This window comes from Cyrtonyx montezumae, unplaced genomic scaffold (genome assembly GCF_038088225.1).
Source record: "Cyrtonyx montezumae isolate F1298 unplaced genomic scaffold, pur_monq_1.0 scaffold_13, whole genome shotgun sequence".
NCBI classification, from domain to species: Eukaryota; Metazoa; Chordata; class Aves; order Galliformes; family Odontophoridae; genus Cyrtonyx; species Cyrtonyx montezumae.
Window position 1 is genome coordinate 16,814,861 of NW_027071859.1, and position 18,483 is coordinate 16,833,343.

The 18,483-nt window shown below is 38.8% G+C and overlaps 2 protein-coding genes across 4 annotated transcripts in view; one reads left to right on the forward strand and one right to left on the reverse strand.

The window, feature by feature from the left end:
• TRAPPC12 (trafficking protein particle complex subunit 12) overlaps positions 1–14,312 on the reverse strand; it is a 43,142-nt gene extending 28,830 nt beyond the window's left edge. For all 3 annotated transcript variants that reach the window (XR_010621879.1, XM_065730747.1, XM_065730748.1), the window contains exons 1-4: positions 13,100–14,312; positions 11,103–11,219; positions 4,297–4,410; positions 3,253–3,391 (exon numbers count right to left, since the gene is read on the reverse strand). Coding sequence is in view for 2 of the 3 variants with exons in the window: in XM_065730747.1 (XP_065586819.1) it covers positions 3,253–3,391; positions 4,297–4,410; positions 11,103–11,219; positions 13,100–14,311 (1,582 nt within the window). In the remaining variant the exon portion in view is untranslated. The remainder of the gene's footprint in view (positions 1–3,252; positions 3,392–4,296; positions 4,411–11,102; positions 11,220–13,099) is intronic.
• Positions 14,313–14,668: 356 nt separating this feature from the next.
• Positions 14,669–18,483, forward strand: part of EIPR1 (EARP complex and GARP complex interacting protein 1) — a 59,803-nt gene continuing 55,988 nt past the window's right edge. The window contains exon 1 of the mRNA XM_065730750.1: positions 14,669–14,733. Coding sequence (XP_065586822.1) covers positions 14,692–14,733 — 42 coding nt within the window. The 5' untranslated portion in view covers positions 14,669–14,691. The remainder of the gene's footprint in view (positions 14,734–18,483) is intronic.

Consider the following 18,483-nt stretch of genomic DNA (forward strand, 5'->3'; position numbering starts at 1 on the left):
GTAAAGACATGGCTTTTATCCCCCTTATCAGAACTCTGTATACATAAAGTTGTTTTTTATTTTTCTTTTTTTCTCTTTTCCCATTTTCTTTCTGCTTGTGACGATACAGCATCATACTCTACTAACATGCAATCAGTCTTCGGTTTTCTGTTGGAAAATGCCTCAACCAATAATGTATCGTGCAACATTTAGTTGCATGGGCTCTAGAAACTGTCTTCATACTGTCTGCCTGACTGTGTTAGTGATCCTAGTACAAATTTTTTAATGTATGGCCATAGTGATACACTAGTGTGTGCTGCAACAGGCTGACATCCTAGAGTTCTGAGGCAATTTGCTGACAGTCACCAAACCACTCTCAACGATCTTTATAAGTCATAGCAGTCAAGTGAATTCTCTGGTGGTAGTACTGCGCCTATTTTTAAGAAGAGTAGGAAGGATGACTCAAGAAACTACCAAACTTTTAGCTTCACCTAAGTGCCTGTGAAGATCATGACGTAGATCCTCCTGGAAGCCACAATAATCACACAGGAGAGGTGATATGGGATAACAAGTGTGGTTTCACCAAGGGAAGGTTCTGTTTGACCAACACTGTCACCTTTTATGATGGCATAACTGCATCAATGAGAAAAGGAAAAACCACTGATGTGACCTATCTGGCCTTTGACATTGCCCCTCCTAACATCCTTCTCTCAAAATTAGAAAGATAGAGATTTGATAGGTGGACTGCTCAATCGATGAGGAACTGGTTGCAAGATCATATCCAGAGAACAGAGGTCAGTGGCTCAATGACTGGATGGAGATGGGTGATAAGTGGTGTCCTTCAGGGGTCCAGATGTGGAGTTCTCAGAACAGGAGAGACATGGACCTGTTAAGAGTATGTCCAGAGAAAGGCCACGAAAATGATCCAAGAGATGGAATACTTTCCCTAAAAGGACAGGCTGAGAGATCTGGGTCCTTTCAACCTGGAGTAAACCTTGGGCAACTTGATAGTGGCCTTTCAATATCTAAAGGGAGGCTACAAAAAAAAGGGGACAGACTCTTTACCAGAGTCTGTTGTGACAGGACAAGGGGAAATGGTTTCAAACTAAAGGAGGGGGGATTTAGATTGGACAAAAAGAAGAAGTTTTTTATGATAAGGTTGGCGAGGCACAGGAACGGGCTGCTCAGAGAGGTGGTGGAAGCCCCATTCATGACAACACTCAAGGTCAGACTGGATGGGGGCTCTAAGCAACCTAATCTAGCTGCAGATGTCCCTGTTAACTGCAGGGCTCTTGGACTAGATGACCTTCAAAGGTCCCTTCCAACTCAAACAATTCTGTGACTCTATGACATTTTCAAATGAGTAGTGAAAGATTTATTTTTATACTTATTTCTTCCCTTGGAATATAGTGTAACTAGGCATCACTTAACTACTGGTTTAGCATATTTCATAAGTCTCTACTACTTTTCTGACCTTATTATTGTCCACTGTAGTCTGATGTTTCAGTAGAAATAAACGAAGAAATTAATACCAAAATCTCACGAGAGAACTATTTTTAAGTGCCCTCATATGCTGAGGTACACATCTTAATTTATTCTTGTTTTTAATACTGAAAAAGATACAAACTCTTCTGGTTTCTTAGGATGAAAAAAGTCAGTACTTATAAAGCAAGAAAATGTTGCGCAGTAGGGAAGAGAATTAAAAAGTATAGAGGAAAGGGTCAAAATTCACTCCAAGGCAACATGTGGAATAGAAGGAGCGGGATGTCAGAGATCCCAGCAGCCCCTACTTGTGGAAGAAAGCACAGGACTGCTGTTGCTATTCAAACAGCCAGGGAAAGCAGGAAATTTTTGCCTGAAATTGTTTGAAAGATACTGACTGTTTGGTCAGATGACTGCCTTCTACGAAGTCCACATTGGGCTTGCTGGGCTACAGCTGGTACTTGGCATCACAGAACTGATAAAACAGTCTGTGAAAGATCCTAAGCATTCCTGACTGCTCTTCTAGAGCAACCTGAAAATCCCCTTACCATTTTAGGTTATCCCACAGAGACAACCAGCAGCTTACATAAAATGGACTGGATTTTTTTAGACGGTGGCTCTGCCTACTACGAACTTAATCTTCACAAGTATTTTATTACAAATGGTTGTTCAGCTATGAAAGAAAGAACAGTAAGATAACAGTGTCCTTGCATCAGAAAAAAAAACAAAACAGGCATAGCAAAACACTTCCAGAATATAATGGAAAATACTCTTAGAAACACTGATATTTCAAGCCCAGAATTCTAGAGTTCTGCAATAGCTAAGGTAACTGAGGGGAGCAAAGGGCAGTAATATGTTTGTAATTCAAAATGGAATACATGAACTATTGAACTGGTGGTGCATTTTTTTCCTATTCACCAACAGCCTACAGAATAAATTCCTATTCTTTTATTCAGTTTAAATTATTTAGCAGATTTTACATTTAAGCTGTAATTTTATTAAAAAAATATATCATACTCAAATTCTTCAAGTCTTTTTAGCCTTGAAATCAGGAAACCTAAGAAAATAAGACCTGGATTATCAATGTACACCACCATGTAAGTATCAATTGTCCATCTGTAACTTTGGAATCTACAGGCCAACAATACGTGAGGCTCAAGAGATACTATAACCTACAGTTTTGTAGGCAGTAAAAAAAAAGCATCAAAAAGCTGCCAGGCAGAAGATAAAGATTCTGCTTTCTTTACCTTTTTCACTAGGTGGAAAACCATATATCAGTACAAATCTTTAGGAAATATCATACAGAAAATGCATACAGGAGGAAAGCCTATAGATTCTATATGTATAAACTCTCATCTTTAGCAGTTGTTTCTGGCTAGAATTAACTATTAAAATTCAAAAAGCTTAATAAGTTTATACTAAAACACTACTACATTTACTTGTTAAAAACATTCCTCTCTCAAATCAATGTTGTAACAGCAGCACAAAACACACTGATCACCAATATTGAGACGGAGTTACTTTACTTCTTTTTACTTCTTATCAGGAACTCCGTAACATGAATGATCATTTAAGTTAGTAGTTAATCACACTCTTCTTGGGGAGATAAAAAAAACAAAACAACAACTGAACAATCTGCAGTTAAACGGTGTCTTAGATTTTTAAAACAAAAAACCCCATAGAATTCATAATTAATATTAAAACTCATAATAGTGATAAAACTTGTAAAAATGATAAGAATAAAAAAGAACACATCATTAAAATTAATATTCTATAAACTGAGTATCTTACCTTTTCGTCCAGGATATACATGAGGATAATATTCATAATAAAGATCAGGCTGGTCTAAATTTCCAAATGGTTCAAATTCTAATTCTGCATTTTGGAAGAGATTCAGTTTTACGAGCAGTGCTAGTCTCACAAACCACAGCTAAAAATGATCACACATAAAAAGATAAAGTTTGTTATTAGCTTCAGTTGTAAGCCATATCCAAATACAACTTCCTAAGTTTTTTTGATAAAGTTAAGAGTTTTCGTGTTACTGTGGATAAGAATTGGGATTTATATGTTTTTTTTATGGAATAGTTTTCCTCAGAACATAAAAACAAAACCCAGAGGACTGACTTTTTATTTATTTGTAAAGGTACTGAAATGTTGAAGATGATTCTTAATAAATAGCCTGTTTCAAAATTTAAACAACTCCCTTTAATTGATTTAGCATATGACATATATCATTCTGACTTGTGTTTTTCCATATTTGTGTAAATATTAAGATCTTTTTATGATTTTGGTAAAGCTCCATGATAGTTACTTAACTCAGAAAGAACTCACTGCTCTTGTCTGCTATCAACAGACAATAAATTACAGTAACCTCTTTGTGCTGAGTACATTTTGCCCATGGCAGCAATGAGTGAATTGCTCTGTGCTCATCTCAACCCATAAGCCCTTTTCCACTGTATTTCCTCCCACTCCTCCTTTGAGGAAGGGAAGAAAGAGAGAGGTGTAGTTGAGGTAAGCTTCCCATCAAGGTGAAACGACCACACTAGCACCCACGAGCTTAGCACAGAGTACTCTGAGAGCAAAACACATTCTTTTCATAAGTTTCATTACTTTTCAAAATATACAATCAAGACTGATTTTTACTTTTGAAAAATATTTTGTTTAAAATGGAGACCAAGTTACGTAAGCAAGCAGAAATAAGTAGCTTGCTGAAATTCCTTAATAAACATGGCCTGTAGGTAGAAATTAGGAAAAGAAGTTTGATCATGTTAAAAAAAAAGTTCCACCATGAAAATTCCTAGAAAAAATGTGACAACGGGATATCCTTGAGCTTACCTGCAAAGAATCTGTTGTATGGTTTGTAGGTAGACCACTTTTCTTATAGCCTTGACCATGAGCAGTTAACAGACGTCCACACAAATCAACTGCTGCCCTCCAGTTTTTACTACTCTGGGAAGAAGAAAAGAGTAAGTAACAAAAACTTATATACAAACCTGCCTAAAATGCACTACAGCTTATTTTGTCTGAAAGAGCTACATCTGTCCATCAGGAAAAATTACACGGTCAGGAAAGCTGGTGGCAAGAAGCACAATGTCATTTGTCAAAGCTCCAGGTGTAAGTAGGGAAAAGATGAAATGAAGCATGAGAGAAAGCAGCATTATCAGATCACTCCATCAGAAGAACACATTCTTAAGTATATTTTTTCTTTCATTAAACAAAATCTTGCCCAATTACACAAGTCTCACTGCACTGTCACACTGCCATCCTACTACCACTTCTGCCCCATATATGCAAATGCAGCTGTGTAAATACCTAACACGGTAAGTGTTTAAAACAGACTAGGGCTTCATGGGCTTGGCTTCAAACATGCCAACAGAGCAATCAGTTGAATAGAAAAACTTATACTAAAAGAGTATGATGACATTTCATACTCTGACCCATTTTACGGCCACACTCCTTCAAAGGGAAGCGAAGCTATCACAGTGCACCAATCACTTCATCTTTTCCCTGCACTGTCATATCCTAGACAAAAAGTGGACTTCCACTGGAAATATAGAAGCTGGCCAACAACATGATCATGAAGCAGCATAGCAGCTTATGAGATGTCTACATTCTCACAGAAAAACAAGAATCAGTGCGCATTTTTAACAGCCTTAAACAGGAATGTTCATCACCTACTCCTCTTCTGCAGAGACAAATCAGTCTCTTACTGTCCACTAAACAGACTTAAGACTCTCAAACTGCTTAACTTTTCTTCCCATATGAGAGTTAGGATCTAGACATTGATGAAAAATTAAGACACTACAATTTAAAAAGTCCTATTCTGGACACAAACAGAAACTTGTTTCACTGTGTAGTGAAACAGCCAGGAAAAGTCAGACGATCACTCTATAAGAAGTCTTTGCTAGAAAATTAAACATAATTCCTTATGATTCCAAAATTGGAGCTGTCTGCTGGCCACAGAGTGGGTAGTTCTCTTGTGGAAGCTTAACAGAAGGCTGCTGGCAGTGTAACTTTAATCTGAAATTAACGGGACACATTACTATCTCTGGCAAACTATACCAGAGTCACAGTTGGTGGAGGTGCCAGTATATCAAAATTCTTTCACCAATTACTTAAAAAACTTATCCTTAACACCCTGTAGGATCTGTCATTTTTATTTCTGGTGTTCTACTGCCATGCAGCCTTTAACACCTCAGTTTGCTTTTCCTGAAAAGCATAGGGATGGATTACATTTGTAATAAGCAGCACTTCAATGCAAGCGGATACTACGGCTCCAGATCATTAAAATACTTCTCCAAGACAAAACACTGGCCATCAAATATTATTGCCCAATAGTTCATTAACACAGTGGAAGCCTGGCAGAAGAGAACCTCTTTCCACACATCACATTATCCAAGGCTTTTCGTTTGCTACTACTGACTTGTGTGTTACATGAGCCACCTTCTCTCTCTTCTTTCTCAAGGGAAGCATTTCTTGCACACAAATCTGATGTGCCTTTTTTGAACCAACTGTATTTGGATCATGCTTCTGACCTAACCACATATGGTATATGTACAGCTTTAAAGGGTAAAGACAACACTGCGAGAGGATCAGACCTTCATTCTTGACATTACTGATTACATTCCATCACTTTCAATATAAGAAACAGAATAATGCTATTTATCAGTAAGGTCTTTTAATAAAAGTGAGAAAATAAAAGAAACATTGGCCAAAAACCAACTGAAATCCAGACAGCAACATATATTACAAATTCTGCTAAATCCAGTTCTAAGGATCTGGTCATGCTTTTAGTTCACCTGTCAAACTTAAAAGTCACTGAGACATTCTGTGCAACCCCTCTGTAAGCTTATTTCCCACATAGAAAGATGAAAAATTGAGAGGTAGGATAGAAAAAGCACCTCCTCCATCTAAAATTAGAATGCCACAGTAGTTCAAATATGAGAATAACACTTAGGCATGATATTTTTTAGAATGAGAAAACCTTCCAATTGAGTAAAATTACCCAAGCCAAGCCAAAAATTGAAAATGTTTTTTATAATTCCTCCCTTTTTCAATCGTCTTAAGAACTTTGATTACCAGGATCTTTACTGTTTACGAAAGACAGTGCTTTCATTCTCTTTCATTCTCTTCATTCACTGATTTAAACTGGAAAAAAAAGTAAAATATACTGCCAAATAACTGGCTACCACCCTCTCACAAGTAACTGCTCCCTAGAAGACTTCTCTTCCAGGCCACTTTTGCTCTATGTTTTGAATTGCAGTAGAATAAAGAGAGCATATGACTGCAGAAGTACTCCTACTTATTTGTTGTGTACAATACTGCATATTGTTTTCCTGAATGAAAGCAGTGAAGCCAAGGTGATACAACAAGGACTAATACCCACATAGAATTGTACTGACATGCAAAGAAAGTCATGTAAAAGTGAGACAGCAAATGGTAAAACCGTGAAAGAAGTATAAACTGCTTATCTGCATCATATGTGTTCCATGAAAAATGAACCCATGTGACAGAGAAAGAGAATTTATAACACTGTTCAGACTCTCAGGAAAACAGCTTCTAATCAGGTGTAAGGTACTGAAATTTTAACCAATAAATAGGTATTTTTTTAGTGGTAGAAATTCAACTTCCCTCCTTAATCCTCTCAAGCTCCCCACTACTGCTTGCACTGTTTGTGGAGACTCCAATCTTCTCTTCAGTCAGCTATAACAATGTTGTCAATGACTGACTGATTTAGAAGTAAAGGAATACAAACCCCCCTGACTTAAGGAGAATTTCTAACTTATTATGCATCCCATACCACTGCAACCAAGTTTGTTATAATTGAAAATGTATGCAAGAACACAACATTAATCACATGCAAAAGTAACTCTATATGATTTTTTTTTTAAATAGACTCACAGGGAGTCATTAACGCTATATGTAACACCATTAAAGTGATTAAAATGTCCTCCTCCACTGGCTACGATATTCTTCTCCCCTGTAAATTACTTGGTAGAGCACTTTCACATCAGTTAAGAAAATGTAGTTAGTAACCCCTTCCTGGTCTAGTAACTTGAAGAAATTATTGCATATTTTGAGCAATCACTGTATATTTATAGCAGCAAAATGCACAAGCCTTATTTTAGGTGTGACAGCTATCAAAGACTATGACTGCAAACGCCTCACAACTCAAAATAGCAGAAAGATCCCTAGTAAGAAATATGGTGCTATTTGTTCAAGTGAAGGTAAAAAACTTAATCTAAAGTACAGAATGAGAACTAAAATAATCACAACTTGCTTTGGAATGAATAATTTTTATTTGTAAAACAAAAAAGGCTGTGAAGATAGGCTATTGCATGTACTTCTGTCAGAGGTAAATGCATTTTCCCATACAAAATTAATAAAACATTTCAGGAATTAAAAATGCAGACTTTCTTTTTTCATCTGAAATATAGAAATACTTGGCCTCTACAGCCCTTCCTCAGAGTTGCAATACTGGTTCAAGCGCAGAACATCTCTACCACTGCTCTACTAGGAATGCATTTTCAGTTATCTGTTAAATGGCCAAAGTGCAATTGCTCAACAAACCAGCTATCCAGTACTGGATATACATATATACATACAAATCTCACCCAAATCAACTAGAAACTAAATTTATACGAAACTTTTGCGAGCCTGGCTTTAAAAACAGAGCTCAGTTATTGGTGAACAGCTATTTGTTTCAGAAACAATGCCACTGTTGCTGGTTGCTGGTGTACATTTGGAAATTCAGCCAACTATCTTCTAGGTAGCATTCATCTTCTGACAGCTAGTTGTCCTTTAAGCAACTTTTGTAGTTTGTATTAATCTACCAAAAATAACCTCAGTCATCAACATTCTTTGCTGCAAACACTAACTTCATCAAATCCACACATTTATCTTTTCACTTGTACAAGTTTGTTATTAAAACTTTTATAAGGAAGGTTAAGTCATTCTCATTCATTATGCATACTGGAATAAATCTAATATAAGGTATTCTCTTGTGATCTTGGTGAATGGAGCTGGTATCCTTATTTGCAGATATAATACAGAAAATATTCTCAATATAAAGGACAGCCCTACTCAAGGATCACATCATCTATAGTATCAGAATAATATAAGAGGTAAAACGTGGTCATTAACATGTTAAAAACATGTACATGAACATGTACTGTATACTGCTTTGAGTTCTAGACAGACATAGCGAGACAATGTTAGTTTCAACAGGAAGAGATATCAAGAAGAGCTGTGGGATGATAAAGACAATGCATCTGCTATGAGATAACGAGAAGAAATCAGAAAACTTTGCCTTTAAAAATGATATAAAAAATCTGAGAAATAGAAATGTCACTGTCTCTCCATATGAAGTAACGGTAGAGAGGAAGGAAACATCAAGAAAATGATTTAAAAAGCAACATGAGAACAGAATTCACAATCATTATTATACAGCACAGAGAGAATATCATCACTGGGGCATTTAACCTAACAAATCTCTTAACAGGATTCAGCATTTACTTTTAGTTTCAATGGATACTGGTGCCTTCATACAGCACCTTCCTACAGTTCTTGGGCATCTTAGATGGGACTTCACATTTACCCATCTAAGTTTAGATGTTTCCAGTTTCTTCTGACTTAGTTCAGGTGCTAGCTCACATGTACACATCTAAATAAAAGGACAGAGTTTAGCTCCATACTGATATAAAGTCTATGTTTTACTTTTCTGTGCTGTGGACCCCTTTGAAAAAGACCCTATGACATGGTTGTCCACTGTAGGAAGGAACTGAATTATATGACAGAACTGATAATTTTTTATGTTGCTGTGTAATTCATATGGACAATGAACAGGTAAGGAAAATCCTGCTTTTATGGGAACTGCATAGCAATATTCCCAAATTCTGTCAGAGTCTGAATTCAAGCTCCAGATTTTATCCAGATGTTAATTAGAATATTCCTTGTAAGTGGCCCTTCATATGAAAAGATAACAGTCCATGAACATACTATGTCAGGAGTTCATTCAAAGACAGCAAAATTGCTGGTTGCTAAACAAGCACTTCTTACACTTATTCTGTCCTGGCATCCAGCTTTTTAAGTAATATAATCTATCGCAGAATTCTAATGTTCCTAAGAAGGTTCAAAATACCTACTGCCTTTAAGAGTGCTGCCAGTTCAAAATAAGTTTTCCACATTAAGAATTAAAAAAAAAACACCAAAACCCACAGCAATATTGGCAAGGAAAAAATAAATCTAATTATTATAATAAAACCCAAATTTCTGCAAACAAAACCGAGAACTCGTTGCATTCCATACTCAATTGGAAGCCCTGAAAGCTGTAAGAACACTGACTTTGGGCTGAATGGCAGGTTTTGATTTTACAAAAGAAGAACAAAACACCTTCAAATGAGAGAAATTTTATGAGGAATTGGCTGCAGGCAGCAAAAGATGTGACAGCAGCACACTGCTTCCTGTACTCTCTGCTTTAATTCCAAAGCCATAATAATGCTCTTATGAGGCTTAAGTGCACACTCAAAGATAAAATGATACCCATGGTAGCACTGTACTTAAGGTATAAGATGGCTTGCAACACAAAACATTTTGCATGGACAAAGCTATGGGGCCAAATGGAGAAAGATTTGTTCCTCCCTGCATGTCAAAACAATCCTTCTGAAAGAGCAAATGGAAATGGAGAAAAAGCTCTTTTCTACTCTGGCACAGGTGAAGACAAGATTTCTTAGTGAGACTTTTTTTTCCTCTGAACACTCCAGTTCAGCAGAACATGGAGAGCGACAGGAAGAACATCTCAGTGATGATGCTGTATGTTTTTTCACGTTAAGTTTCAAAAACTGAACTCTGAATTCCTTGAACAATGTTTGAAGAGACTACCTAGAATTTTCCAAACATGACAAAGTCTCCTTTGGAGCTTTTACACGTAATGTAACACAGCTGAACTATGAAATGTTAAATGCTAAATGCAAATTGTTGTTGCACTTATAAGTGCTTTTCCTCAGTAATTTTTCATCCTTTTTTTTTCAGAAATAAAATAAGCCTGAAACGTTCTGACATCACAGCAGATTAAGTTCAGCTCAGACATTTTAATAGTGATGAGATCCATATGGAACACAATGCTTGAAAGAACAAGGCAAAGCTCACGAGGCTGCTGGATGCAGCTATTTAAAGGCTGAAGTATTTTAATGTAGTTTTCAGGCTCTGAAATAAAAAATTAAAACAGTTGAAACTGCCACTTTGCCTTGCCTCTCATTTTAATGGTATATCTTAACCTTCTATTAAACATTACTCTGAAAACATCAAGAATGCATATGGAAATAAACAAAAAAGCCATTAAAATCTATTTTGAAACCATTTACGTTGTGTAAAAATTAACAGCTGATAAAATTCGGAGTACTCTAAAATTGCCTTGTTTCTAACTTGCTCATACAGAAAAATTGCTAAGTCCATTAACAGTAGTATTTAAATACCAGTTTCATTCCCATTGAGAAAATCACTGTATTTTGGCTCGTACTTCTGAAGGATCACAAACAGATTAACATACTTTTTTTATTCCCTCCTCACAGTCATTAGGTAGCAGTAATGTTGAGGGAAGCACGACATTTAATATTTATTAGATTATGAACATTTTTACTTACAATTAGCTGTTTCAAGCCTACAAATGACTGTTCTACAGAGTTGGCATTTAGAACTTGCCTCTTCACCACAGCTTGCTCCCCCAGGAAGCGCAGCATTAAGTCTTTTACTGCATCTCCCTTTGTATTAGCAGCAGGAAAAAAAAAAGAAACACGAGACACTGTTAAACATTATTTTGTTACAAAAAATATTGACTCAAAAGTAAGCAATGTAATTTTCTCACTTGAGAAACACCTTCCAGTTCTTTCTATGTGACATCAATATAAATGTATAGATATTTGTAGTATTTTAATGAAAATTTCTAGATTTACTATGCGTGTTTTGTTAGATACTTTTTTCTAATGTTCAAGTTTCAATTAGCATAAAAATACCAATATATACTTATTTGTTTCTTTCAAATTGTTACCCTACAGATAACTGTATTAACTTTACATATACACATGTCCTTTGGTGCTGGCCACAAAGGGCTGGTATATAATTATATATACACACGTGCATGGTATTCCTTTCACATAATTTACAAAATGCCTTTCAGAGATACTACAGATCAAAGTTTAACTAGACATTTATAATGGATAAGGTGGCACATGATCAACTGACCTTAAATATCCACAGAAAACTAATAAATAAATAAAGAAAGAAATGACACAACCAATTAAAACAAGCGTTTTCAATTGTGGAAGAGTTAACTGTCAGAATCAGGTTAATGAAGTAGCTCAGTAATTTGAAGAAATGAAACTAGCTGAGGCAGGCAAACATTTAACATATAGATTTCTGAAGTCAGAAAGATTAAATCTACATTTTACAATACTGAGCAGCTAGGAGGAAGACTGCTCAAACATGTGGTCTACTTCCAGCTTTTCTAGCAATGAACTGAGTAATTCTGTGTGTGCTACTCTCTTGTGCCGCAAGTTCAAGTTCTACTTTTGCTCAGCTATCTATTTCTCTGCCTTCCAGTCTGCAGCCCAAGACCATTGAAGACCTGTGAACTATTTTTGGAGATTTCAAAAGCCAGTCAAGTAATTCCAGTACTCCTTAATTCATAGAACAACTTGGGTTGGAAGGGAACTTAAAGACAACCCAGTTCCAACCCCCAGCCACAGGCAGGGTTGCTGCCCTGCAGCTCAGGCTGCCCAGGGCCCCATCCAACCTGACCTTGAGTGCTTCCAGGGATGGAGCACACACAGCTTCTCTGGGCAGCTGTGCCAATGCCTCACCACCCATGGAATTAAAAATTTCCTCCTAACACCTAATCTAAATCTCCCCTTTATTAGGTTAAAACCATTCCTGTTTGTCCTATCATCTTCTGCCCCTGTAAAAGTTGGCGTCCCTCCTGTTTACAAACTCATGTTCACACCAAAACTTCAATGCGTGCTGTTGGAAGCTGATTTAACACTAAAAACATGCCTCCCAAAATGCTTTAGCCAGCATTTTGAGTACTCTGCAATTATAGTTTCAGTTAAACACACAATTCAAATACCTACAATCATACAGAACAAGTGATGCTCAGCCAGTGAGGGAGAACATTTACTGAAAACCTATAACTGGAGGCGATAAAATTCATGTAATGAACCTCAAAACTGAACTATGCTGATGTGTTTGCTTATAAATAATAATGAAGAAAGCAAGAGGGAGCCCCTTTGATCCCCTTGCTGATTTTACATGAGGTCTTACCACAGAAATGTATCACATGGACATACTGTAATGTCTTCTTTCTACTTACACACTTTCATACACATGTATTTATAGTTGGATCTAGCTCTGGATTTTATGTATGCTGTCAACATTGGTTTCCACTAAATCTAAAAAATTTACCTCAGCATTTGTTTTATCCCTTTCAGGTACTAGTAGGCAGTGACATTACATTTCCTAGTAAGGATGGGAGCAGAGGAGAGTAAGAGGGAGCTGGCATGGGAGTAAGAGGGCAGCTGGCAAAAAAGCAGTACTATTCAGTATTTCTAACATACAAATAACAAATAAATTACAATCAGTCTCTTACCTGAATATTATCAAATTTTAATCCAGGCATGGTGAGATTCTCTTTGTCTATGAATACAGTGCTGTACTGTTGTGTGGCAACTGAGATGAGAACATTCCTCGTTTCTTCACTGGGAAGCCATGCATCATTTCTTCTGTCTAGTTCACTCATATTTAAGGCTGTGGCAAATGGGTCATCACTCCCAGCAAATACAGCCTGGATTTGTGAGAATGGCTTGGGTGACTGCGTTGTTTCCAGGGATGATTGAGGACTGCTTGCTTCAGGTCTCCCATTTCCCACAGAGAAAGTAGGGCTGGATTGAGCACAGGAACTTTCTCCACCATTTGACAGAGAGGACAACTGTTCTGGTACTGAAGAGCTCGCATTGGGATTACTGACAGAAATAAAATTGGATGTAGTAAATGAATCAAAAAAATCTGCAGCTAAGGTATTAGTGTTAACAGTATCACCAAAGAACTTGCTTAGACTAGGACTGGGCTGAACCACCTGCGGATTAGACTTCACTGGAGTCTCAATGATACTACTGAAACTGGGAGATTTCACCATCTGTGGCTCGAAGCCATCAGGCAGGAATAACTGTGGCTGTGCATTAGCACTGTTTGCTTGACTGAAAATGGTACACACAGGGATAGGCTCAGCCTCAGCAGAAGGTTTGGTACTGCTGGGCGATGGCATCTGGTCATCTGGTTTGCTTTCATCAATACCATTTGGCTTCGTTTCAACGGGAATGTTGTTTCCCAACTTTGGTTCATCTTTCTCTGCTTCTTGAATTGATTCTTCCTTTAAAGATGCCTGATCATCGGTTCCAATCTCAGAGATGTCTTTGGGTGTCTCTTCATGTTCAGTTTCGCTCTCATTACTTAAAAGCTCTTCTTTACCCACTTCTGCTTGAGCTTTTTGGTTATCCTTAGCTTCCATTTGCTCTACAATCTCCTGTAGGCAACCAAGTTCACCGGTGTCATCTTCACTGTTGTTTGGAGAGTCTGAAATAATGACACTCTCCATCATTTGTTCATTAAGCTTATCTATAAAGTTATTTGAATCTTCTGATACTGTTTCATTCCCTTCAGACTCAAACTCATCACCACCAAGATCAATGGTCTCCTCGTGAAAGAGAATTTCTTCCTGAGTTTTGTGCTGCGCTGCATGTCCTCTGTCCTCTTCATCCAAGATGCTCTGAGCATCCTTAGCACTGCTTGCACTATTCTCCATGGCAGCTGAAGGGAGAACACAAGGCACACCAAGTAACCACGTATCCAACTCTAACTGCGCAGTCATTTCACCGTTTCACATTTTTCCTTCAAAATCCCGCACAGACCGCGGCCCTCCAGGTCTGGGGCCTCCGCACCTACCTTCCCCTTCCTCCTCTTCGTCTTCGCCCTCCTCCAGGCCCCAGCGCCCAGCTCGGATCCTCTCCGCCCCCGGCTCACCTCAGCGCACCGCCCTCCCCCACCGCGCATGCGCCGCCGGCCGAGGCGGACCCTAATGCGGCTGCGCCGGGTCTGCTCCGGGAAGCGGCCGACGGGCAGCGCCGAGGGTCAGAAAGGAGCAGGTCAGGAAAGAGCGGGGAGAGACGGGCGGTGCGTGCCGGCATGGAGGACGACGCGCCGGTGATCTACGGGCTGGAGTTCCAGGTGGGTGCGGGCGGAGGAGTGTCGGTTCAGCTTCCTGCGGCTGCAGGAGCTGCTGTGCCGCTCCCTAGGCCGGCAGTGGGGCTGGTGCTTCCAGGGGTGGGAAGCAACGCGACAGGGGGCAACGGGCGGAGACTGCAGCGTGGGAAGTTCTGTACCGAGGAAGGATTTACTGCAAGGGTGATGGAGCACTGGAACAGGCTCCCCAGAAAGGTGCGGGAGTTTCTTTCTCTGGAGATGTTCAGGACCTGCCTGGATGTCTGCCTGCGTGCCCTGTAGTAGGGATCTTGCTTTAGCAGGGGGCTGGGCTAGCTGGTCTACACCATAACCCCTTCCAATGGAGTGTCCATGATTTTGGCTATAAGAATTGAGCCTCTTTCTGGTCTGCCCTACTCTGTCTCATGAACCTATTGATCTTAATGGAGGAATGCAGTCTCATAGTGCAGTTCCTACAGGTTGTATGGGAACGCCCACTACAGTAGCTGGATAGACGAGAAAGATGCTGTCCTGTTATTCCTTCCCACGGAAAAGTTTTACTCAGCTGTTGCACGTTCTCCTTAGCAACATCTGCCCTACCTCTATCCCTATTACAGTGCAAATAGAGGGAGCTGTATTTTGTCTGCAGTTCCCAGAGTGATATCTTCATTCTACTGTTTTATTCAGTATTATAAAGTAATGAAATAAATGTGTGTCTGCATGCATTTTTTTCTTTATTAAAATGCACATGGAAAGCATTCTGACAACGTATGGAGGTTCTGTTTATTGAGTTTGGTGCTCTGTGTACTGAATTGTGTGTTCTATAATGCTGACTACACAAAAAAAAATCTTTTAGAAAATTGTACATCTGTTTGATTTTCCCCTCATCTAAGAGCTGATGTAGTGCAAGTCAGTGTTACACAAGTTAAATCTACTGAAGTCTGATAATATGCCATTGTTTTGTGTATAACTTATAGCACTAATGCTACGTCATGACCTGAAACAGTGATTGAGCACCTGGTGGGAGAGCAGGGCCAACCCAGGGGAGCTCAGGTGCATGCAGTGCTCCTGAGCGACCTGAAGAGGTGGAGCCAGGATCCACCCCTTCCCAGACCTCATTTAAGGGTTAGCAGTGGAGGCATAGGTATTCCACTGGAGATCTCTACCTGCTAGAGGCCTTCCAAAGGTAAGCAGCTGTTTGCCTGCCTACCTTGTAGCTGCTGCATTTGGGCCTCTTCTAATTTGCTATAGCCAAAGACTTTGCCACTGTGCTACTATTGCAGTACTTTCCATCCCGCTGTAGTGTTACACACATACTTAAAAATTTACAAAAACTTAAGCCTTTCTTGTGGAACAGAATATGTACTCTATTTAGTAAAACTCATAGCTTCTTTCTAAGAGGTCTTCTTTCTCAGTAGTATTGGGCATCTTGCCTGTGTGCTGCCTGCTCATGGGCCTGCACTGTTCAGCCTTCCACATCTCTTGTGGACCTCTTCCCTTCTGCGATGTGTGTAACAGTTCTGATGGGATGGTGAAGCAGATGTACTAGGATGGTAGTAACCAGAGAGAACTGCACTTAATACAGAGCATTTAGAGTGAGGATGGGGTTAGGAAAGATGGCTTATGATGCCAAAAGCACTGTGACTTCAGAGGAATTTTTCAGTCCTTTTAAAGAGTTTTTCTTTTGTTGCTTATGTCTGTCTTTTTTCTTTTAGTTACTGGTGACCTTTCCTTCAGCTCTATGACAAGCTTACTCAAATCTGACGTTTGAAATGATAAAGTATTTATAGAGAGGGAGTAGTCTTTCTACTTCTGTTTTATATCTCACAAACCCAGAGCATCTAGAAGCTGCACTAAAGATTACTTACAGACTAGCCCAACTTGTGTTTGGCTCCAGGAATCAGTAATAATCTGGTTTTGGCTACTGCTTGAGAAAATGTAGTGATTGTAGGTATGTGCTTGATCTGCTGCAATGGAGCATAGTTTTTAAGAATACAAAGCTAATTCTTTCTATCTGTGCTGTCTACCTGCTCACTTGCAATAAAAATATTTCTTGTCAGTTATAGGTGTATTTTTTTTGATAGTTATCAGATAAGTAAGGTAGCTTGGAATAATGTGTAAATAGTATTCTTTTAAAATTTGGTTTTCATGAAACTACAGCCTAATGGAATAAGAATATCTTAGTTGGCAGAGCCAACTCACACTTCATACACATGAAGATGTAAATTAATGATACAAATACTGAGCCTTTGTGCAAGCATGTTATACTTACTGCAACTACCTTGAAGAACCCTTATCAAGTAAATTGATGAATTCCATTTTATGCAGGATTAGTTTAATTTTCAACCTATTTCGTTTCCTCAGTTTTACCTATTGGCTGCAGTTTTTTTTCTTGTGCTGTTTATAATGTTTATATCACCCTCAAAACGTGGTGTGTTTTTTTCTGTGCTGTGTCTGTGAGTAATGTGAATACTGCATAAGCATGGGAAGTATGCATCGGCTTTAGAATGTGTAATTCTTTCATGATTTCTTTCCCCTGACAATGACCCAGCATAGTTGTTCTGTGATCCAACTGCTGTCAAAATGAAGTGAATGGATGATGGGTGAGAAGCCACGTGAATTGAAGACTACGTGATGTTGCTGTGAATCTTTATGATGGATACTAGTCAATAGCAGTAGCTGCAGAACATTTCTGAAAGGAATCTTAGCAAACTTCATCAATAATCTAAATTGTGAGAGTGTGGTAAATAAGGATCCCACCAGGAAACACTTCTGTGCTGTTCAGGTGACAGAGCACTGGCACAAATTGCTTAGAGGCAGTGAAGTTTCCTCTTCAAAGGCCACCTGGTCATAATTCTGGGCAGTGTGCTCTGCACGTCCCTGGAGCAGGGACTGGACCAAGTGAGCTCTGAGGCTCCCTTCCCACCTCAGCCATTCTATGACCTTGCTATTTGTTAATGAAATGATTTGCTTCGTATATCTCCTGGGTGGAGCTGACTGATGTTTGCTCTCTAGTCTAGTGTACACACTGTGCTTACTATTTATTGAATAAGCTTCTTTTTCAGGTGAGCCATAGTTTCTTTCAATTTCCTATCGATTAAGTATTTCAACAGTGAGTTTTTGAGTTGGTGTATAAGAATTACTGAGTGCCTGGAAGTACTTTACAGGCCACAGATTAAGGATGGCTGGATGTACTTATAGCCCCGGATGTGAGATGTGTGAAAGTTGCTTTTCAGGACATAATTATGGCACAGTTTCAATGCCAACTGTGGTTCTGGAGGAAGAATTTGTATCTTGCTCTCTTGTCCTGTAATTATAAGCAATACTTGGTCCGTCTTAATTTTCAGTTAGTTGTTGGTCGTATTTGTACAAACTGCTAAGATTTTAGGGTTGTTTGACTGAGTAAGGTGGCTCTTAGTTGAAAAGTTGTAAAGAGACTTTACATTAAAAAAAAAACTAGATACTAACTGGCATGGGTTGGTCACGGGTAATGTACTGTATGTGTGCGTATATAAAATTAGTTTGTACTGAGAGTAACTATAATGATTTACCCTTCTTGTAGTAGAAGGCAGGTGTAGATTCTTAAGGAGAAGGGACTTCCTGGGGTGATGCGTGTCACTTGTGCAGCACCCAGGGAACCTCTGCATCCTCTCAGGCACAGCCATGCTGTTATGGGAGGTGTGGAGGCTATGGCTTGTGTTTGCAATGGGGTTTTCTTTTTCTTTGGGAGAGCATTTTCAGTCCCTCATGGGATAGAAGAAAGTTACCTGAACAGAA